Source organism: Odocoileus virginianus, chromosome 32, assembly GCF_023699985.2.
Source record: "Odocoileus virginianus isolate 20LAN1187 ecotype Illinois chromosome 32, Ovbor_1.2, whole genome shotgun sequence".
Taxonomy (NCBI): Eukaryota; Metazoa; Chordata; class Mammalia; order Artiodactyla; family Cervidae; genus Odocoileus; species Odocoileus virginianus.
In genome coordinates this window covers 24045996-24069622 of record NC_069705.1, presented here as the reverse complement: position 1 = coordinate 24069622, position 23627 = coordinate 24045996, and the positions used below count along the sequence as shown (strand labels likewise).

Sequence of the window (23627 nt, the reverse complement as noted above, 5' to 3'; positions counted from 1 at the left end):
ACTTTTCTGAACTTCTCATTTTCTCTCTTAATTTTCTTACATCATTTTCCAGGCCAGACAAACTTTCAGGGGGTACATTGAATAGTCTCATAATCTGGCAGCATAAATTGCACTGTGCTTTGTATTATTCATTGTCATAGTTTTAACTTCAGCTGTGTGAGCTTGTTGCAAAAGCAATACCTGTCAGCACTTTCTAGGATTGATGTTTAATTTCTGCTGGAAAGTGCTGTCTGCTTTCATAAGAGCAGGGATGAATTTACTTTTGTCCACCTTGGTGGTGGTGGTTGTTCAGTTGTGAAGTCATGTCCGACTCTTTGTGACCCTGTGGACTGCAGCATTCCAGGCTTCCCTGTCCTTCACCACCTCGCAGAGTTTGCTCAAACTCATGTCTATTGAGTCGGTGATGCTATCTAAGCTCTCACCCTCTATTGTCCTCTTCTCCTCCTTCCTTCAGTGTTTCCCAGTATCAGAGTCTTTTCCAGTAAGTCAGTTCTTTGCATCATGTGGCCAAAGTGTTGGAGCTTCAGCATCAGTCCTTCCAATGAATATTCAGGGTTGATTTCCCTGGAGGAGGAAGTGGCAACCCACTCCAGTATTCTTGCCTGGCAAATCCAATGGACAGAGGAGCCTGGTGGCCACCGTCCATGGCATTGCAAGGGTTGAACAAGACTTAGCAACTGAACCACCACCAGCGCCGTTAAAGAAAGTGGGTTATTCCCAACTTCTGAAAACCTACTAATTTCCTTTTTAAAACTGTTATTTTAAGAAAACATAGTAAGTCTGATGCAGCGACCACACGTCTCTTGAATTCAGTATAGTCATGTCCTGGCTGCTGACTCGAGAGAGGTCCAGACACCGGATTTGCAGGGGAAGCCAGGGCAGTGTCTGGGGAAGTAGTTCCAGTAAACGCTCAGGTTCCAAGTAGGTTGGACCATCTGTTCCTGGGACTTTCCTCCCGAGTCTCAGTGCCAGAGCCCACGTTGGTGTCTTTGGTAATCTTTCCTAAAATGCCTTTGGGGAAATGCTTTGGGCCTGAGAGGGTCACTTCAGTGGCTTTTCCGTCTCCTGCTCAGTATGGTGCCCAGCCTGGTAACAAAGACAAGCGGGGAGGCAGGCGAGGGAGGCCCTGAGCACAGGACAGTTGGCGTGAGCTTTGAGGTGCATTTTTATGCCCTTCTGTCTCGAGGTTCAGAGTGGTCAGGACAGGCGAAATGGACAGAGGACGTGCACACAGCATTTCGCCTGCTGCTGCACCTGCCTGAGGACTCGCCTTCAAATGCCCAAGAAGATCCTTGACTTCTAGGAAATAAAGTTTAGGAACTGCCATTCAAACGATCCTCCTGTTGCAAAAAGAGGGTTGTTGTTATTTTAGCCAGTAAATCACATCTAACTCTTTTACGATCCCATGGACTATAGCCCGTCAGACTCCTCTGTCCATGGGATTTCCCAGGCAAGAATACTGGAGCGGGTTGCCATTTCATCCCCCTCCAGGGGGTCTTCCCAGACCAGGGATTGAACCTGTGTTTCCTGCACTAGCAGGCCGATTCTTTACCACGGAGCTATCAGGCAAGCCCCAAAAGATGGGTTGACCAATGTCAAAGCAAATTATGTGTCTAGCAACAAGTCAACTACCATTACTCTTGCCACCACTGCCACTTTTGTCAGACCTCATGGGTGAAGAGTCTTGTGAGTGTTACCTGATTTGATCCTTGTATCGGCCCCAGGCGATGTCATTTCTGTTCCCTGTCAGTCTTAAGAGAGTAGCAAGTGCTCAGTAGTTTGATTTCTCGAAAGTCATAAAGTTGGCAAACTGGAACCGGGGTTCTAAACCCCTGATTTCTTTTTTTAAGATGGTTTTTAAAAAGTTTAAATCTATTTATTTATTTGGCTGCACTTAGTTGCAGCATGTGAACTCTTAGTTGTGGCCTGTGTGGACCTAGTTTCATGAGCAGGGATCAAACCCAGGTTCCCCCACCCCGCCATCCGTATTGGAAGCTCGGAGTGGAGTCCTAGCCCCTGGACCACCAGGGAAAGTCCCCTAAACCCCTAATTTCTGATAAAATTCCCAAGATCATTCTAAGGCTCCAGAGATTCCACTGGGGGAATCATTGTCAGGGATGCACAGAAAGGGTAACTCATTTCTTACCACTTGTAAAATCGACACATAAAAAGCAGGAAGCTGATGTAATGCGTGGTGAGGGGTAGAATGCTAGGAAGTCCAGGGGAGAGGCCCTGAGTTGACCCTGAAGATGAGCTTGGGAGGTTGGAGGGGAGAGGGGTCCAGAGAGCATGCTGGCTCAGCTGTTGCCTCAGATGGGAGCACACAGGGGACGTGCTGGGGACAGAAGGGGCCCCGAGGAGGACATCGTCTCCCAGGGTGGGGCTCTCTTGAACAGATAGCTGACATTTTCTCCGTTGCCAGGATGCAAAATTGCTTTTCCCTTTTCGATTGATGAAACGCCCATTGGTCCCTGTCTTGCCTCCCACTCCCATGAAGAGCCCTTGGAGATAAGGGGCAGTGCCCAAGGGCCGGGGGCCAAAGCGTGTCTGGCTGCTTCACTGTGGTTTCTCAGCATCAGAGCTTCATTTTCTCTGCAGTGGCTCTGCAACCTAAGAAAACTGAAGTATGCCACCCTCAAGCCCGGTGGAAGGGAATTTCTGATGGCCGTTGGCACAGCACGCCGAGGCCTAAACACCCCCTTGTGTTTTCCACGCCAGGTCTGTGACTCCTACCCGACTGAACTGTATGTTCCCAAGTCGGCCACGGCACACATCATAGTGGGGAGTTCCAAGTTCCGGAGCAGACGGCGATTTCCTGCCCTTTCTTACTACTATAAAGATAACCACGTAAGTCTTAAGGCATGCTTTTGTTTCGGCCTTTGCTTTTCTTCTTTTATCATAAACAGGCCTTTTTCCAGGGGCCTTCTGCCCGTGTGTGGGTTTGAATTCCTTTTCAAGTATGTGGATATTGCTGTGTGTGTGGTGCGGCCCAACACAACTTGTGTTAAAGCCTTATCTCCTGTGAACGTTGACCTCCCCTGTTTATTTGACAGTAAAGAAAGGAGACTCAGAACACACCTAGACTTAATCATCTGAGTGAGCAAGTCCTCTTCTAAGCAGTCACCTTGAAAGGCTCTCTGTGGCTAAGCCGTTGCAATGCCTGGTTTAGAAAGGCCCTCAAAGTCATGGCACACTCTTTTTCTTTTTTTAAATGGCAGATATATATGTGTGTGTGTGTATGTGTGTGTGTGTGTATTTATTTCCAGCATCTAGTGCCTTTTATATGTAATATGTGTGAGCTGCTCACATCCTGTTGGTTAGAACTGCACAGGGCAGGTGAGAAAACCCAGTCTTACAGGTAACCATGGAAACAACCAAAAACTACGTTGCCATTTCTGTGAAGGACACAGAATCCAATCTGGGAAGACAAGAATGGTGTCCGCTCCCTGCTTTAGAAGTCATTTGACTTTAGCCAGGAGACAAAGTCTGGGTGGCACAGTGGTGAAGAACCCGCCTGCCAGTGCAGGAGATGTAAGAGACTGGGTTCGATCCCTGGGTGGGGAAGATCCCCTGGAGGAGGGCATGGCAACCCACTCCAGCATTCTTGCCCGGGGAACCCCATGGACAGAGGAGCCTGGTGGGCTACAGTCCATGGGATCGTAAAGTCAGACATGACTGAGCATGCGTGCACACAGGCGCTTGACTTTAACTCGGAACTGTTTGATGGGGACTTCCCAAGTGGTGCCCGTGGTAAAGAATCCACTTGCCAAGGCAAGAGGCTTGAGAGACATGGGTTCGATCCCTGGGTCGGGAAGATCCCCTGGAGGAGGGAATGGCAACCGGCTCCCGTATCGTGCCTGGGAAACACTGTGGGCAGAGGAGCCTGACAGCTGCAGCAGATGTGTGTAAGCGTGTGTGCCATGCCTGGACCCACGGCAGGACGGAGGGCAGGGTCTCTGTCTGTTCTTTTACCAGAACGATGTGATTTACTTTTCGGCTATGCTGGATCTCTGTCGCTGCATGCAGGGTTTCTGTAGCTGCGGCGAGTGGCGCGTTGTGCGGGCTTCTCACTGTGGTGCTTCTCTTGCTGCGGAGCGCAGACTCTAGGTGCGTGGGCTTCAGTACTTGTGGTTTGTGGGCTTAGCTGTCCTGAGGCATGCGGGATCCTCCCGAACCAACTGCTAGACCACTCAGGAAGTCCTGTGTCTGCTCTTAGAAGGAGGCTTTGAAAAATACTCTGAGCAATGCCAGCTTGGCCAGAGTAAGCGTATGGCCTTCATTGTTGCCCACTTTGAAGGGAAATACTTATTCAGCAGTGTTTTCAGTTGCTTATTCGTGTCCGACTCTTCGTGACCCCATGGACCACAGGACACCAGGCCTCCCTGTCCATCACCAACTCTCGGAGTTTACTCAAACTCATCTCCATTGAGTTGGTGATGCCATCCAACCATCTCATCCTCTGTCATCCCCTTCTCCTCCTGCCTTCAATCTTTCCCAGCATCAGGGTCTTTTCAAATGAGTCAGCTCCTCATATCAGGTGGCCAAAGTATTGGAGTTTCAGCTTCAACATCCAGCCTTCCCCTGAACACTCAGGACTGATCTCCTTTAGAATGGACTGGTTGGATCTCCTTGCTGTCCAAGGGACTCTCAAGAGTCTTCTCCAACACCACAGTTCAAAAGCATCAATTCTTTGGCGCTCAGCTTTCTTTATAGTCCAACTCTAACATCTATTCAGCAGTGTACATTCTGTTAATTAAAGGGATACAAATGGTGCTATTTTCAGTTACACTCACTGCTCTGAAAGGGTCTGAAGAAGGCAAGTAACTTCATTAATGTCCCATATTGAGCTTTGTGCTTTGTTCAGTCATGTCTGACTCTTTGCAACCCCGTGGACTATAGCCCACCAGGTTCCTCTGTCCCTGGGATTCTCCAGGGAAGAACACTGGAGTGAGTGCTGGGCCCTCCTTCAAGGGATCTTTCCAATCCAGGGATCGAACCCACATCTCTTAAGTCTCCTGCATTGGCAGGTGGGCTCTTTACCACTAGCACCACCTGGGAAGCCCTGGGAAGCCCAATGTCTTATGTTATTTGACTCCTAATATATTTCAGCCTACACAGAGCTGGCACTATTGTGAGAGGGAAAGAAAGATGTGAATCTTATTTTTTTTTTAAATGATGGGATGCAAAGGGATGTGGAATTTCATGATATTGTATTCAATGTTTGAATTCAGGCTGCCAGTAACGTGTCTCTTTTTTGTAGCATCCACTGGTAAACAAGAGAGGAGAGGAAGGGAGGATCTTTTACTGTTATTTCAGAGGTGGGGATGTGCTGGGTATTGAAAACCTGAGCATGGTACTCATCCTGCTTCTTTTCCTTCTGTTCGGATTTTCTTGAGAAAAGGGGTTATTTTTTGGTCAGTGCGAGTATCATAAAGGGCAAATATGTCATGTCTGAGGATGGGAGAGAATTTTTAGCAGTTAGACCGCAGAGGCTGGCCTCTCTGCCTGCTGACGTCAGACCCTCATCACCCGGTTCCCGCTCTCGTGTGCTGTGCCCTGCTTGATCTCCAAGCCTGGAAATGAACTCACACAGCCATCAGTTATAGTTCAAGATAATTGATTTCCTGAACTTTAACATTTAAAGCAGACAATCCTTTAAGTTTTAGCTCCTCTTACAAGATGCAGATTAGAGATGTTTTCTAAGTGTGGCTAAAGGACCCAGTTGCCCCAGGGAGATACTTCATGTGCAGGTATCTACACGCCTACTCTCCCAGCCTGGGGACCTAACATCTGTGCTGCAGGTAGAATGCAGTCAAGTTTGTGGGTTTATAACAATGTTCAGGGCTTCCCTGGTAGCTCAGACGGTGAAGAATCTGCCTGAGATGCAGGAGACCCGGGTTTGATCCCTGTATCAGGAGGATCCCCTGTAGGAGAGAATGGCAGCCCACTCTAGTATTCTTGGCCAGAGAATCCCATGGACAGAGGAGCCTGGCGGGCTGCAGTCAGTGAGGTCACAGAGAGTTAGACATGACTGAGCGACTAAGCACAAGGTCAGTTAAGTAAAGCAGGTAAATTAAAACCAACAGCCAAGTCGGGCTAGAGAAACATCCAGTTTTTATAGAATCTGAACTGAGAGGAAATACTTCTGTGCTTTGGGAAGGCTGAGTCCCTGATCTTCCACCTACTCTTAAAACAAACCTGATATAAATACTCCACTGGCTTTTCACTGAGCGACTACCCTATGCTTTAATATCCAGGTTAATTGTGTCATGCTTCCGAGGTGACCAGGGATTTTTATAGCGGGAAGCGTCCTCCTTAGTGAAGGTGGATTTCTGTGGTTCTGTGGGAGACTCGGGAAGTAACGGTGCAGTTTTTGATGATGTTGCTCAGGAAAAACAAAACCCACACGCCAACCAGGTGGTCTTCGGTGAAAAGTAAAGTTCCTAAGTTTTCTGACCTGTGTGTCTTCCTTTTTGTGATTGTATTTTTATTTTTTTATAACTATTATTTATTTTGGCTGTGCTGGGTCTTCATTGCCACATGCAGGCTCTCTAGTTGCAGGGAGCAGGGGCTACTGTCTAGTTGGGGTGCGCGGGGTTTCTGATTGCCATGGCTCCTCTTGTTGCAGAGCATGGGCTCTAGGAGTAGTTGCGGCTTGAGGGCTTCAGCCGCTGCTAGAGCTCAGGCTCAGTAGCTGTGCTGGATGGGCTTAGTTGCCCCCGAGGCATGTGGAATCTTCCAGGACCAGGGGTCAAACCCGTACCTCTGCATTGGCAGATGAATTCTTAACCACTGGACCACCAGGGAGGTCCCTTTTTGTGATTTCAGACATTTTAGACCTGAGTATGTATTCCTACTCCAGTAGAACACCAGTTCAGTTCAGTCACTCAGTTGTGTCTGACTCTTTTTGACCCCATGGACTGCAGCGTGCCAGGCTTCCCTGTCCATCACCAACTCCCAAAGCTTGCTCAAACTCATGTCCATCAAGTTGGTGATGCCAGTGGAACTTAGGCTTGTGAGTAAGTATCACATTTTCTAGTTAAATACCATTCCTCACACAGCACCTTGTTACCAAGGAGCACCAAAGATTTTGTTGGTGAGATGAGTTGGCTAGTGTTGGGTAGTGGGAATTGGTGATTAAGAAAAGCTTGCCATGTACCTCGTGTCAGAAACAGGAAATCCTGGTGAGGGTCCTTGGATGTAAATCCCCTTGCTGGTGGTATATAATTCCTTCTGGATCAGCTTTTATCATACATGGTGTTACAATCACTTCCTGTGCACCCGTTGGTGAGGTCGGGATTCCTGTCCTAGGATTACTGGGATGTTTAAAACACATGACGCCTGACACTGGACAGATGAGGTTGACAGCAGTTTATTAGTCGCATGCGCTCACTGCCCAGGGGAGGAGGGCACTGTCAGGAATAGAGTGAGCCAGCAGGGACGGTGGAGGCAGGCTTTGCAGCTTCAAGAGGGTGAGGGGACCCCTGGTTCTCAGCGGAGGATGTGATTGGCTTGTTTGAGTAATTTAACAGGCCGGCAGGGAAGAAAACCCACTGCTTGGGAACGAGAAGGAGCTGCACCTGGTCCACTGGGAGAAGGGTTGCTTAGCTGGGGGACTTGTACCCACGGGAGCAGGGTATGGATGGGAACTTGCTGCTGGCCATTCAAGGCCAACCCGGATTATGAGGTGCCGTGGGCAGCATGTGATATTACTTTCAGGCCTTGCACCGCACTCCAGGAGTTACCTGGAGCCATCCAGAATCATGTTGGATATCAAACATTAAATAGCTTTGTAGATCACACTTGGGGAGCTTATCTGTGTCAGTTGTGTTTGGAACCTGCTGTATCCTTTGTTCTTATTTATTCAGTATCTTAACTATTATTAAGAAAGCAGTTCTGCTTTTAAATTGTTAATAGCATAGCTCCCCAAATTCACATTACAGATCTCTCAGAACCCAATTCTGGAACATTTCCAAAGAGGCAGTTTTTTTGGTAAGAATAATACAGACCATCTTGCCCTCCTTTTATAAATAATGTTTACTGAAACTAACTGTGTTAGGCATAGTTCTAGGTGCATTATCTACCTTACCCACTCTGTAGTTTTGTTATTACTATGGTATCCATATTAAAGATGGGAAAACCAAGGTTCAGAGATGACAGGTAAATCACCTAAGATTATAAAGGAAGTGAGAACACTGTGCTTAGTCGCTCAGTCGTGTCTGACTCTTTGCGCTCCCATGGACTGTATAGCCTGCCAGGCTTCTCTGTCCATGGGGATTCTCCAGGCAAGAATACTGGAGTGGGTGGCCACACCCTCCTCCAGGGGATCTTCCCAACCCAGGGATCAAACCCAGGTCTCCCACACTGCAGACAGGTTCTTAACTATCTGAGCCGCCAGGGAAGCCCAAGAATACTGGAGTGGGTAGCCTATCCCTTCTCCAGGGGATCTTCGCGAGCCAGCAATCGAATCAGGGTCTCCTGCATTGCAGGCAGATTCTTTACCAGCTGAGTTAAAAGCCAGATTTTTTTGAATCCTGCATCTAAATTCTGTATCATGCTTCCCGACTTATTTACATACATGGATGCTGTATCGTGTTGGTTCAGAATCCAGGATCAGGAAATATTTTGCCTGGATTCAATTCCTGGCTTCCCCAGTTACTAGCTGTGTGACTTTGGGAGAATAACTTCACCTCTCTGTCCCGTAGTTGTCTCATCTATCAGATGGAGCAAATAAATAATAGATCTTTATGTCTATGGTAGTTGGGAAGATTAAGAATACACAGACTTCTTATAATGGTGGCCACCATATAGGAAGCATTCAAAAAACTTTGGCTGTTTTAATCAGTAGCTCTATTAGTGGTGTGCACGTGACAGTTTACGATCAAGTTCTGTCTCTGCTCTCATGTGGCTGACATCAATAAGACAGGCCACCAGGCAATGGTGAGACTCTTGTCAACAGTCTGGCTCTCTGGGGTGTGTATAGGGTGGACACGGGCACCTTGAGGTTACCGACCACCCTGTACCACGCGTAAAATGGCGTGCCAGTAATCACTGGGTCAGCGACGAAGTCTGTTTGGAGCCCATCTGTATATTACTAAGAAAATGTAACTGCAAAATATTAAAATGTAGTCTGTTTAATATATCTGGTTTAACTTATCAAGTTGTTCATCTCATAGTAGAACTCTGTTCTGCCTTAACCCTTCACTGAAAGCACTTTTCTTGACCTGGAGGTAATGAGTAGTGGTTGTTGTCACTGACTGGCTTCATTTCACAGTTGGAGACCCAGTAGTTGAGTGCGTTTTGGTGGGCTACGTGCTTGCTTGGACAAACTCTCATTTTAAAATGTTTTCTTCCCCATCAAGCTCTTCTGATAGGATCTGAGAAGCTGCCTGATGGTAGTGGTCCTTAGTTGGTATTTCTTTAGCCCAGATTAAGCAGCTCAGAACTGCTCTCTGCTTGGTCAGAGGGGGTGGCTGACCCGACCCCTCTAAACATCGGAAGACACGGGAGCCTGTGTGCAGCTCCGTGAAAGCCATCCGTGGCGATTTGCTTTCTGCACAGGATGCAGCTCGCCTTTTGTCCCAGAGCGCCCCCCATACCCCCCGCCCCGGTCCCTGCCGTCACATGCCTAGCCCCTGCTGTCACACGCCTAGCCCCTGGCTCTCCTCTTGCTGGCTGGCTGCCCATCCATGGTCAGACACCCCGGGCCCTTCCTCCTCCACCCTGTGGTTGGACATCTGTTGCCAGCAACTCAAGCCCTTTGCCTTGCTTCCCACTCTGCAGGCACCCCCCTCCTGAATTCTGGCTGTAGGCCCAGGGTTCCTGGAGCCCCTCAGTAATTGCTGCTGTGTTACAGAATGTACTGGAACCCTCAGACGGTTGCTGTTAGCAGTTGTTAGAAATGTCTGCAATTCTCCATCCTGCCATCAGGTTCTCAGCTGGAGGATCGTGTGTGTGTGTGTGTGTGTGTGTGTGTGTGTGTACACGTGCACTCACACGCTTGAGATGCCTCAGTTGTATCGGACCCTTTGCAACCCCATGGACTGTAGCCCACCAGGCTCCTCTGTCCATGGGATTCTCCAGGCCAGAATACAGGAGTGGGTTGCTGTGCCCTTCTCCAGGGGATCTTCCCAACCCAGGGATCGAACCCATGTCTCTTATGTCTCCTAAATTGGCAGGCGGGTTCTTTATCACTAGCGCCACCTGAGGATCATATAGTTAGTAAGAAATATCCTGCCTTCTCCAGTGAGGAGTCTCAGGGCTCACCTTTCCCTGGAGAAACCCAAGCCCGGCTGAGTAGCCCTGGGATCAGCCTAAAGGACAGTTAAGCTGCACTTGGACTCAGAGCCGGGGTGCCTTCCAGGAAGGAGTCCGGCATGCGGGCGCCGGAACGGGCTGTGTCGTGGCTCTTTCCAGGGGAGGGTTCCCTCCTAAGCACTGCCCCCTTCCCTGAGCCAGGGGGCACCTCCGCCCTCGTACACGTGGGTACCCAGGCTCAGTGCAGATTCTTCGAAAGAGTCATGCCTAGATTGTATTTGGTGATTTGACTTCAATCTAAGTGTTAAAATAAAATCTAAATTCATAGGAAGTACTTTGCCACAAAAGTGTAAGTTTCACAGCTGTGAGGTTGTGGCTATACTCACCCATTACTAACTCAGAGGGATGGTTATGCTATTGTGTACTTCGTCCCACAATTAAGGGCGAAAAGTGAAAGTGAAAGTTGCTCAGCTGTGTCCAACTCTTTGCGACCCCATGGACTATACAGTCCATGGAATTCTGTAGGCCAGAATACTGGAGTGGGTAGCCTTTCCCTTCTCCAGGGGATCGTCCCAACCCAGGGATCAAACCCAGGTCTCCCTCATTGGAAGCAGATTCTTTACCAGCTGAGCTACCAGGGAAGCCCTGAGCCACAGTTCAGGGTACTCTGTTGGAATCACCGAACAGGGAAATTGCAGAACAGCACACAGGTCGGTTCCCAAGGAGGCCCTTGCTTCTAAGCCACCTGCATCAGCCCAGGCCTGAGCCTCCTGTCCTTAGACATTGGCAGCAGCCCGGGCTCTGTCACCGTGAACACTCCCCTGTCTAGGATGAGAATCGGTTTGAGGGTTTTGTGATGTTTCTAAGTGAGCTAGTAAATGCTGGAAACACTAAAGAGTAACTTTTACAATTTTTAGGAGAAGAGTTACTTTATATTTCTACTTTCGCAGGAAGATGAGGTGGTGTCAAGCAGAGTAGACTATTTAGATGGTTTTACGTTTCATCATTTGGATCCTACCTAAACAGCCTTGCATGTGTACATGCTCAATCATGTCCAACTCTCTGTGACCTCAGGGACTGTAGCCCGCCAGGCTCCTCTGTGGAATTTTCCAGGCAAGAATACTGGAGTGGATTGCCATTTCCTTCTCCAGGGAATCTTCCCGACTCAGGGATTGAACCCAGGTCTCTTATGTCCCCTGCAGTGACAGGCAGGTTTTTTTTTTTTAAACCACTAGTACCACCTGGGAAGCCCATGCGTATGCATCCTAGCTGTTACTCAGAGAAGCTTTTTTCACTGCTTACCCATGTAATGGTTTTTTGAGTTAGAAAGATGCCAACTTCAATTTCCTGAAAGCATTGATACTTTCACAAGCCGGTGGTGTAAGTAAACCAGGGGGTGGGGGTGAGTGGCCTTTGTTGCGGTGACGGTCCTGAGGGTCTCGGGGTGGGGGTGCAGTCGACCTGATGCTGCCATGCTGCTGCGGCCTCTCCCCACAGGCCTCCATCTGCCGGAGCAGCCAGCCTCTGTCCGGCTTTAGCGCCCGCTGCCTGGAGGATGAGCAGATGCTGCAGGCCATCAGGAAGGCCAACCCGGGAAGTGACTTCATTTACGTCGTGGACACTCGGCCCAAGGTGAGTGTCGCCACGCCGATGCATGTCTTTGCAGCTCAGACTCATGGAGAAGAGATGAGGCTTCGCCTGCCCGGGGAGCACTGTCTGCAGGGGGCCGTTTCCCTTTGCCCAGCGGCTGCCCTGCCTGCCTGCTTCTCGGGGCCCCGAGCTTTCCTGGCTCCGAGCCTTGTGCTCGGTACTTGGTGCACACGACAAAAGTGTGGTGTGACACTGGAGATCGCTCTCCTAAACATGCCAGGTTATTCTTTGGTTTGTTCACAAAAGGACCTTTTCTTCTCTAACAATATAAAATGAACTGTGGAATCCCCGCAGTTCAGTGTTTGTGGGATGGTCACCTCTTCTCTTGCAAATTCAGCTTGTAGTTAATTCCACTATGTTTATGACATGGCAGGATTTCCAAAATGGAATGTTAAGTTTAAAAGAAAAAAGTTATAAATTAATATGTAACTACTGTGTCTATGGAAAAAAGTGAACTATAGGTAGGTAAAAAAAAGGTCAGTTAAAACAGAAAAAGATTTGGAAGGATAAACACTCACCTAGTAGAATTCCAAGGAGAAGAGGGGCATGGAATATATAGGATAAAATGAGGTGATAGAGCGATATGGCCACTGAGTCAACACATTTGGCATTGGAATTTCTTGCCAGTTATGAATAAAATATACCTGGATCTATGAGTGATAAGAGAGAAAGGTCCATGTTCTTTCTCCATGTGGGTGCAGAACAGTGTCCGAGATGTACTGCGAAATAGCAAAAGTGAGCTACAGAAATCTATAACATGATCCCATGTAGGTAATAGTAATTATATTATAAAAATTATACATTATTCTATGCACTGAAAAAAGTTTAAGGGTATATATATATTAAACTGTTAACAGTGTTCCCCCCCTCCCCCTTGGGGTGAGAGGAGGATTTTAACAAACTTTTTATTTTGTAAATTATAGTGTGAAAAAAATTTTAATCATAAAAAGGTTGAAAGAACACAAAGGCTTCAAAATGTTTAACATCAGTTACCATGGAGTGGGTAATTGCAGACATGGGTCTGTACTCACAGCCGATAAGAGAAATCAAGGAAATTGGATACTACTCATTGTGTGGTTGACCCAGACCCTGGCAATTTTGCTGCTTCTCTGAGCCCCATGTCACCAAATACTGTGATGCATGGTTTCGATCACGTAGCTAGATGTCTTCCATCACTGACCTCAGAACAGTCCCGGATGGTCTAACAGGCAGGTGGCCGTGGGGCCGGGGCGGGGTGGTGAGGAAGAGCTCCTCTTAGATGCCGGTAGGGCAGACCAACCATGCAGATGAAGGACAAACCAGATTCCAGCCGGATCACATTCTAGTAGATGACAGGTAATGGATTCCCTTCCTTTTAGAAAAATCCTCAAAGCACAACAGGGAAGAGGCTTCGGACCGCGGGAGAAATAGCTTCTCTGCTTGAGGATTTGTTACTCGAAAGATGCTGGAAAGTCTCTCTCTTTTACAGCAGCTCTCTTTCAATGTGTTTTTCTCTCTGCTTCATCATCTTTCTCACCTTGACTTTCCCTCGTCTTCATTCTGCCTCTTGTGTCAGGTTAGTGGAGCTGCTCTGAATTTCTGAAGTCAGAGACAACTGCACAAATGCCTATTTTAGAGACACATGCTAAAGACAAAATCAGAAAAGGATGGGGACTTCCCTGGCAGTCATTGGTTAGGACTCTGTGCTTCCATTGCAGGGGGCATGGGTTTGATCCCTGGTTAGGAAGATTCTCTGGAGAAGGGAACGGCTACCTTCTCTAGTATTCTTGCCTGGAGAATTCCATGGACAGAGGAGCCTGTTGTGCTGCAGTCCGTGGGGTTGGCAAAGCGTCAGACATGATTGAGCAACTTTCACTTTGAGGAGCTAAGATCCCACACACGGCTTGGCCAAATAATAGCAATAATAATAAAGGGATGGAAAGACAGGGGCTTTAAAGTGAATTAGGTTGCCCTTCTCCGATCCCGTTTTCGCAGATTTAAATAGAGGCAAACAGATTTGGCTGCTGATTTAAGGGCCAACGATCCAAGTGTGTACTATGTTATGTAAACCTTCTGGGCAATGTGGCAGCTGTTGAGCCAGGCGTAGTCCCGATTTAAAAGAAATTAATCCAAAGGATTTGATTTGAAGGGTATATTTAGCACTCAGTGTGTTTGCTCTCGGCGATAAGAAGTTGGAGGCTGATCCATTAAAGAAAGTTGGTGTCCCATACAAGTCATGCCGTCTTCCTATTTGCCCAGGAGCACACACACCTTCATGGGAGTTTTAAACTGTTTGCTTAGAGCGTTCGTTCTTTTAAAGATCATGTCTGTTGATTTTTGTTTCTCAGTAGCCAGGAGACCGGGTCCATGTTTGCTGTGGGCAGTGGGCATGGCAAATGGGCCCTCGCCAGGTTCGCTTGCAGGTTTAAATGAAATAGAGAAAGGTCAGAAGTCGTTCTTGTCCTTGGAGCAGGGCTCACCTCAGACGCTGCCTGAGTTGTTGGTTGGTATTAGAATCAAGGGGAGGCAAAGGCCATGAGGACCTTAGCTCAACTTAGTATCTATTAAGAAAAAGTCATCCCCTCAAGGTCATGTGTTACTGTGAGAGTTTAGTGCATTAAGAAGACAGGAGGTCGTGTTGATGCCATAGTTGTTGAATTTTATTTATTGTTATTTTTTTATCTTTTGGCCACACTGCGCAGCATGTGGGATTTTAATTCCCCGACCAGGGATTGAACCTGAGTCCCCTGTATCGAAAGTGCAGAGTCTTAACCACTGGACCACCAGGGAAGTCCCAATAGTTGCTGAATTTTTAAAATGAGATCAAACTCCTTTTATCTCAACCTCGCTCATGACTACTTTGTTCTAGGATTTTGCTGAGCTTGTAAAAATGCCAGGCACTTTCCCATTTGACTCTTAACAATACTCCTGCGAATAAGGAGCGGTATTTTTCTTTTTTATGGATAAAGTCTCAGATCCAGGGAGGTTCAGGCATTCGCCCAAGGTCACAACCACTCAGGGCAGAGCTTGGGTTCACATCTAGGCTTATCTCGATCTTCAGGGGAGCCTCAGGTCAGGCTCCGGGGGGGTGGGGGGAGTTGTCCTGTTTGTACATGGTTGCAGTGAGGCGGGGAACTCAGCTGCAGACCCAGCTGGGTCGTATGCGCTCAGCTGGGGCCAGAGGTGCCCACAGGCCCGGGAGCTGGGCCCAGACGCGGGCACCTGGGAGGGCAGTAGGGCGAAGAGGCAGGGCAGGCCGGGTTCCCGCTCGGCTAACACCCGCCCCAGTCCTGGCTGCTTCTCCAAGGGCAGCGCCGTGGCTCGGTGGCCTGTGACGTCACCGTGTGAGTGCTTCCTTAGCTGTGTAACAGGAGGGCACGCGGGAAGCTTCTCTGTCCCTCTGGAATCAATGATGAGGTGGTTTCCACCCCGTGAGGGGGGAGTCTGGGAAGATCTGGGGTAAAGATGGGGGTGCATGACAGAGGGGCCGCGGAGTGGTCACATCTACGGAGGCTGAGTCCCTGACTTGCCCCTGCGGCAAGGGCAAGGGGGGCGGTTACGTGCCTCTCTTTGGCAGGCCAAGGGTGGAGGGCAGGCCGTGGGTCCAGTGGATGCCGAGGAGGGAAGTTGTACACGAGCCAGCCTGCGGGGGTCCAGTCCCCCCTCCGCCCTCGGAAGTTCCTGGCTGCAGGGACTGCGGGGTACATGCTAGGGAAGGAAGCCGGGGCCCTGGGATAGGCTCAAGCCAAGGTGGGTCCCCCACGTGAGCGAGCTCTTACAATCCGCACCCACCAAGAGCCCACAGACCCACCCTGGGATTTGGACACTTAAGTCAGAGCAATTCTGGTCAGGTGTTAACCAGAAAAGCAGTGACGACCGGCAGAGATAAAACAGCAGCCTTCTCCAGCTTTACGAAGAGATGTTTACCCTTTTTATAACCCTCTCCACCACCCCACGCCCTGGTGGCTCAGATGGTGAAGAATCCGCCCACAATGCAGGAGACGCAGGTTCGATCCCTGGATCGGGAAGGTCCCCTGCAGGAGGGCATGGCAACCCACTCCAGTCTTCTTGCCTGGAGAATCCTGTGGACAGAGGAGCCTGGTGGGCTATAGTCTGTGGGGCCGCAGAGTCTGACACGACTGAGCGACTCACACTTTGACTTTCTACCTCCCCCATCCCCGATGTAAAGACAGAGCCTAGAAGAAAGAGGAAAAGGAGAAAGAACCCTTTACCAGTTCAAATAGCCTATAAGGAGGGAAAGAGATAATTTTGCATCATATACGGGGTTGGGATTGTAAATTGAGCTGAATGGTGATTGTAATCCGAAAGCTATTAATTCTTCCCTTGGGGGTAGAGAAGAAGGATTTTGATTAGCAGAGTTGTAGACTCTGCAAGAAATAAACTCATGTCTTCTTTTCTGGTTGTATCAGCAAGTTCAGATTCTTCATGGCACCGGATACAGATGAAGATAGACGGACCATTAATTGATGCTGCAGGCTAGAGCGTGGCCCGGGCCTCCTGCCGGGGTCACCTTCTGTGCTCATTTCCCATCCATCAGAGCAGGTCCTGTCATTCAGGTACAGCATGTGCTCGGCTGTAACATTAGACTTCAAGCCCGAGACGGTGACCGCCAGGCTGACCTTTAACTTGATACGAAGATCATCATCGTTGCCTGAGTTTCCATGGTTTCGATGTGTTTGAGTGATGATTTAAGATTGGAGGGAAGGAATCTGATTCTGTTTTTTTTTTTGTTTTTTTTTTAACATTCTTGGGCTGTTCACCTCTCAGCCTCACCCAGTCATTTCTTTGGTCAGTCAGCCCATCAGTAAGTCTTCACAGAGTGCCTGCCCTGTGCCAGCCTGAGGCACAGGGTTCTAGGCCGTAAATAGGCATAGGTTGTAAATGAGGTGAGCCAGCTCCCTTGTGGAGATCACGTCCTCTGCCCACTCCAGTGGATCTTCTCTGACATGGATGCTAAATCTAATTTTCCAATTAAGCCTGCTCAGAGGCTTTCAGTAGCCCTCTGCTGACGTGAATGAAGTTCATCAATTCGTCATGAACTTCTTCATCTATCAGCTTGGGGGTGTGTGTGTGAGTTGCTCAGTCATATCCAGCTCTTTTTGAAGCCATGGACTGTAGCCCACCAGGCTCCTCCTCTGTCTCTGGAATTCTCCAGGCAAGAATACTGAACGAGTTGCCATTCCCTCCTCCAGGGGCTCTTCCCAACCCAGGAATCGAACATAGGCCTCCTGCATTGCAGGCAGATTCTTCACCATCTGAGCCGCCAGGGAAGCCCAGCTTGTGTGTCAGGAACCCTAAAACCTCCCAGCCTCCTCTCTCGCTGCCTCCACCAGACTGGAACTTCCTCTGTGCTCGCAGTAGCTGGCTCACTGATACCCACCTGCTCCCCTCTCTTCTCTTCCTCGGCGCTGCATGTGGGACGCCCTCCCCCTTTCTTTCCATCTTTCCTCATCATTAAAGACCATCTCAAGTCTTCCTTCTATCATGAAACATTACCCCTGATGCCCTAGGCCACATGTGGCTGCTCCAGATTCTAATGCCTGCCACCACCTCTACCAGGCTCTCAGCTCCATCTGGAGTCCTGCCGGCCACCAGCAGTCATCTGGCACCAGCATGCCAGACTTCCCTGTCCATCACCAACTCCCAGAGCTTGCTCAAACTCATGTCCAAAGAGTTGGTGATGCCATCCAACCATTTCATCCTCTGTTGTCCCCTTCTCCTCCTGCCTTCAATCTTTCCCACCATCAGGGTCTTTTTCACTTGAGTCAGTTATTCCCATCAGGTGGCCAAAGTAATGGAGCTTCAGCTTCAGCATCAGTCCTTCCAGTGAATATTCAGGACTGATTTCCTTTAGGATTGACTGGCTTGATCTCCTTACAGTCCAAGGGACTCTCAAGAGTCTTTTCGAACACCACAGTTCAAAAACATCAATATTTTGGCACTCAGCTTTCTTTATGTTCCAATTCTCACACTCATGCATGACTACTGGAAAAACCATAGCCTTGACTAGATGGACCTTTGTTAGCAAAGTAATGTCTCTGCTTTTCAATATGCTGTCTAGGTTGACCTTTGTTTTTTTCTTCCACAGAACAGTTACATCACAAATAACCACGCATCGGTTCTCCACGTCTATACATTTTTTTCAAGAACATTATATAATTAGAAACATAGAGGATGTGACATTTTGAGGGTTTCCCCCACTATTTGAAAAGTTTTAGGAGCTGAAATGAATAGCTGTTTCTTTGGTTGTGAAATGGAATTCTCACCCTAAAGGACAGGGCACCAGATTAGACTTTTTTTTTTGTAATATGAGATACTCTCTCTGAATGAATATGCATATAGGCCCAAGATAGTGTCTGACTTTTTATTAATTATACAGCTGTGTTTCCTGCTTTGAGGGGTCAGCTTGTGCCCCATTATCATGAGAGGTTCTGTAAGATGTGTGGAAACCTTGAGCAAGTACTCTGGATGATAGATTAAATATCGCCACCTTCTGTTCATTGTGAGAAGCACCATTGACTTTCAGGGGACCCTGCTTTGTCCTTCCCTTGCTCTTGAAAGAAGACCATCGCTAAATTCTCCCGGGTCATAGGCAATCAGCTATTAAACATGTGAACACAGGGTCCTTATTATAGGTTAAAAATAATATTTTGTTTTTTACTCACTGCACTATTTAAAAAGTTATCTCTATGGTATGCGATGAGCAGACTGAATTATTCAAGGTGAGAATAAACAAAAGGCTCATGTAGCCTAATAGGATATGCTATTATATATGCTATATGATACTGCCTAGTATCCTATTAACCACTTTATTTATGAAGCTTGTGGTAAAGAATAAGCCAGCAACTTTGGAAAATAATTATACAGAGCAGTGGTATTTTTATAATTGTTCACTCAGTCATGTCTGACTCTTTGTGACCCCATGGGCTGCCAGACTTCCCTGTCCTTCACCATCTCCTGGAGCTTGTTCAAACTCATGTCCATTGAGTTGGTGATGCCATCCAACCATTTCGACCTCTGTCATCGCCTTCTCCTCCTGTCTTAAACCTTTCCCAGTATCAGGGTCTTTTCTAATGAGTCGGCTCTTCACATCAGGTGGCCAGAGTACTGGAGCTTCAGCTTCAGCATCAGTCCTTCCAATGACGATTCAGACTGATTTCCTTTAGGACTGACTGGTTTGATCTCCTTGCAGTCCATTTATAATAGCACAATTTCAAAAGCAAAACGTCTTTAGGTAATTTTAGAAAAGTTTTCCCCTTAAGATATTTTAAAATAACCTAATATGTTGATGTATGACAGAAAACCACAAAATTCTATAAAGCAATTATCCTTCAATTAAAAAAATAAAAAAATTTAAGGCGTGAATATAAGTTGTCTTTAAAATAATATTACTTAATATTACTTTTATTTATTTTTTCTTAAGTAAGACTAAACCCTTTATTCTCATAGCATGCCTGGGAGAAAAGAGATGCTTTTTTGTAAATTGGAAACGACACGGCCAGGCGAGTCGTGCCCCAGCTGATGTCGCGTGAGATGAGTCAGAGCAGCAGAGTGAGGAGCCTGCCAGCCCTTGGTGGCAGGGACTTGCCTCTGCTGTTTTAGTTTTCACTTCTCATACATTTTATTTCTGTTATTTAATTTATAAACTTAGCATGTCTGGTTTGTAACAAAGACCAGAGGAGCATGCACAGTGGCATTGATGGGCGCCCCAGCCACGTGACACCTCTGTCTTTCTGCTGACATGGTGCTAAATCAGTGTAGCCTTCTATTCATCTGTATCTTGCTTGGTTCAGCATACATAAACATAACCACACATCTGTAGCTTGGTTTCTTTTACAAAAAATGGGATACTTGTATGAATGCTATTCTGGAGCTTACTGTTCTCACTTCACGTGTCATGTGACACTCCCAGTCTTCCCTCCTTCACCTCCCCTCTTTTCTCTCTCTCCTCTCCCTCCCCCCAATATCTCTACATCTCTGTGTGTGCCCGCTCAGTCACAGCCGTGTCCGACTCCTTGCGACCCCATGGGCTGTAGCCTGCCACGTTCCTCTGTCCATGGGATTCTGCAGCCAAGAACACTGGCGCGGGTTTTCATTTCCTTTTCCAGGGGATCTTCAAACCCAGGGATTGAACCTGAGTCTCTTGTGTCTCCTGCATCGGTAGGCGGATTCTTTACTGCTAGCGCCACCTGGGATGCCCATATGTCTCTATTTCTGTCTCTATCATTGTCTCTGTATCCCTTGATCCTATTAGTAGTCCAGGGTATGAATATACCATCATTTGTCCAGTCATTGCCCTATGGAGATATTCATAGGCTTTCAGCTTTTTAATATCAATTTTTTTTAAAAGGTTGCAAACACTTTTGGACATCTGTCTTTGTGTGCTGGTATTGTACATAGTGTCAGATTCTCACAAATAGGAGATCTGGGTCAAAGGCTATCTGTGTTTTTAACTTAACTTGGTTTTATAAACTTTGATTTTTGGAAAGTATTAATATCCTCCCAATACTGCATTGTGGTCCTAAAAACTGATACTTTTCTGGGGCCAAGTTCTCTGCCTAGGCTTTAGCCCTCCTGGCCTTTGTGGGCAGAGGGAGAGAACGGTCAGCGAATATGGATATCTAGGATGTGATGGCCCGCTTAGTTGACTCAAAAGAATGAAGTGTTAGCAATAATGCATTCATTCTGGAAATGTATCTTTCTCAGCTAAGGCAGGACTTGTCCCCTTCTTGACCTTAGTTACACAGGAATACGGCAGATGTTTACATCATGAATTTCTTCAAAGTCCATTACTGTTGAACCCAGTTTGCATTAAGAGCTGCCACTTCTTACGCATGAAGTTGTGGGTAATGAGTGTGATTTTAAAAAGCCCTCTCGGGAGATTGAAATAGGGTGACTTGGAGGAAGTGTCTCCGGAGACGTAGCACCCACTGGGCCTCTCTCTCCCTCAAGGTTGAGTTGGGTATCCGCGAGATTCCCCTAGGCAAATCAGAATGACATCGCCCTTCCTCTACACTGATGTGTTTTTTGGCTTCTAATACTGGAAGATATAATCATTTCACTTAAGAGCTCTATGTTGCCAACTGTATCTGCTGGTGGTGCTCTTCTGCCAGCCAAGGCTGTCACATTTGGTGTTAAATCGGGACAGCTTGGCTCTCCGGAATCCCACCCTGGGAGCTGCAGAAGGCCTCTCCAGATGGGCTTATCTCTAGGATGCTTCCCAGCTCAGAAAATGTTCCCTCATGGACAAACAGACGTTGTTGAATGTAGGCTCAGCCCAGGTGTCCGTAGACACCCAGCCCAGCACAGTGGTCCTGGGATCGAACGCATGTTTCTGCACCCGTGTTGAATGTTCTTACGGATAGCCGTGACATGCTGTGATTGTCCATGAATGTCCTTGGTGACTGTTCTGTTTTGCTGCCCACTGCAGCTTAATGCGATGGCAAATCGTGCTGCAGGGAAAGGCTATGAGAACGAAGACAATTATTCCAATATCAAGTTTCAGTTTATCGGGATAGAGAACATCCATGTCATGAGGAGCAGTCTGCAGAAAATGCTGGAAGGTAAACCATTTCCTTATGCACAGCACTGAAAAAAATGCAGTTAAATGTTTTGATGCCAGAGTGGAATAAGAGAGTCTGTTGATGTGAAAATTGTTCTTTACCATGATGCTCGCCGGGGTGGGATCAGTTGGGAAGAGTTTAAAAATTCAGGGACTCTTTACACATGTAACAGCCATTCTCTTATTGTTGGTGTCGTGGTGGAGTGGTTTTGTCACGTGGCCATTAGCTGTCAGCTTCTCTCCCGTGGTACACCAGAGAGAAGCGTGCGCAGGGATATATTTTCTGTCTCCCTCGTACTAGTTTGGCCCACATTCAAGACCATGTGGAGATAAAGCAATCCTGCCTTGAAAGCAATCGTCAACTGTTCGTGTATGAACGTGAGTTTCATAAACTGAATCCCAGTGCTTGAGCAGCCATTAGAAGGACGTTGAGGGTGGTGGTCGTCCTTTCCATCAATAGCAGCCGCTGCAGCGGAACCCCTCCACCTGCCCCCGCCCCCAGCAGCGAGCACCAGGAGACGCGTGCACACGGGCTTCCAGACTCAGGGGGAGGGGAGATCACAGGGCTGGGGGGTGCGGTGCAGAGCAGTTATTCGCGTGGCCGCACCAGCCGTGAACTCATTGCCAGAAATCATGTATTTCAAGCAAGACCGTCTGCATTGACTGCTTATGCCCTTGTGAGTGTCAAGGCCCAAGGGGGAGTCTGTCGCTGTGTCCACCACTTCTAGCTCTTGGGGGAACTGAAGAGAAAGGGGAGGGTGCAGAACCCGCAGCTTTGTGCCTGGGGACCAGTGTGTGTGAGTGTTCATTAGCTTTGTACGTGTCCGACTCTTTGCAACCCCATGGACTGTAGCCCACCAGGCTCCTCTGTCCATGAGATTCTTCTCCAGGCAGGAACACTGGAGTGGGCTGCCATGCCCTCCTCCAGGGGATCTTCCCGACCCAGGGATTGAGCCCGCGTCTCCTGTGCCTCCTGCATTGCGGGCGGGCTCCTCACCACTGAGCCACCTGAGAAGCCCGCCTGGGGGCCAGGAGGGGCTGTAAATGCTGCGCTGCTCCCACGTCTGGGGGTGAAGCCCTGGGGAGCATGATGCCTGTGAGGGAAAGGGGTGGGCGGTCCTCTCTGAAGGGAAAAACGGGGCCTGGAGTGAAAAGGGACAAAGGAAATGCTGAATCACCTTTTTCTCCGAATACCCAGGTGCTCTCAGTTCTCTGCTTAATTTCCCTGCTTAGTGAGAGCAGGATGTAGTGAGAACCTAGTGGTGAGGCTGGAGGAACTTGAGTGTCACAGACAAGCCTGATTTCCATTGTCCTTCCTGGGATCCTGGGGTCATCTCTGTCATTATGAAGCTTTAAATGCATCATGTACGTTCTTTGAGGCTTTGTTACCTGCTGTAAAATGAAACTATTGGACTAATAATTTCTGTGGACCCATCTAGCCCTGATGGTTCTAGGAGTCCACAGTTTGATGCCCCTGGTTGCAAATAGTTTAAAATGGAACCTTTGAATGGTTACGAAAAAACCCTCTTTTTGCATTAGTAAAAAACCAGGGCTTCCCTGGTGGCTCAGCTGGTAATGAATCCACATGCAATGCAGGGGATCTGGGTTCAATCCCTGGGTTGGGAAGATCCCCTGGAGAAGGGAATGGCTACCCACTCCAGTATTCTGGTCTAGGGAATTCCATGGACTGTATAGTCCACGGGGTCACAAAGAGCTGGTTACAACTGAGTCACCTTCACTTTGGATCTGTAGAATAATCATAACCCCAGAGCTATCTCCATCTCTCCTCCACGTGAATTTTGTTGTTTCAGGTGACAGGAGGGTTTCCCGGGGGGTTTAGATGGTCAAGAACTGCCTGCAGTGTGGGAGATGTGGGTTTGATCCCTGGATCAGGAAGATCCCCTGGAGGAGGGCATGGCAACCCACTCCAGTATTCTTGCCTGGGAAGTCCCATGGACAGAGGAGCCTGGTGGGCTACAGTCTATGGCGTCACAAAGAGTCAGACATGACTTAGCGACTAAATAGCAGCAGGTGACGGGAGCATGCTCTGGGCTTCATGCTTCATCAACTTCTGGAGATATTTGTGGGTGGTATGCCTGTCCCTGCTTATAAGCTGTGCTTTTTAGAAGTTGGCAAATTGGACCAGCTCAGTACTATT

General features: G+C 48.0%; 1 protein-coding gene and 1 non-coding gene across 2 annotated transcripts in view; one reads left to right on the top strand and one right to left on the bottom strand.

Moving 5' to 3' along the window:
- The window catches only part of MTMR7 (myotubularin related protein 7), a 98255-nt gene that overhangs the window by 52152 nt on the left and 22476 nt on the right, over window positions 1-23627 (top strand). Inside the window, exons 5-7 of the mRNA XM_020883339.2 lie at window positions 2719-2847; window positions 11755-11889; window positions 21338-21470. Of these exons, the coding sequence (XP_020738998.2) occupies window positions 2719-2847; window positions 11755-11889; window positions 21338-21470 (397 nt within the window). The remainder of the gene's footprint in view (window positions 1-2718; window positions 2848-11754; window positions 11890-21337; window positions 21471-23627) is intronic.
- On the bottom strand, window positions 14604-14676 carry TRNAE-UUC (transfer RNA glutamic acid (anticodon UUC)). Its single transcript has one exon. It is a non-coding gene; the product is annotated as a tRNA-Glu (tRNA).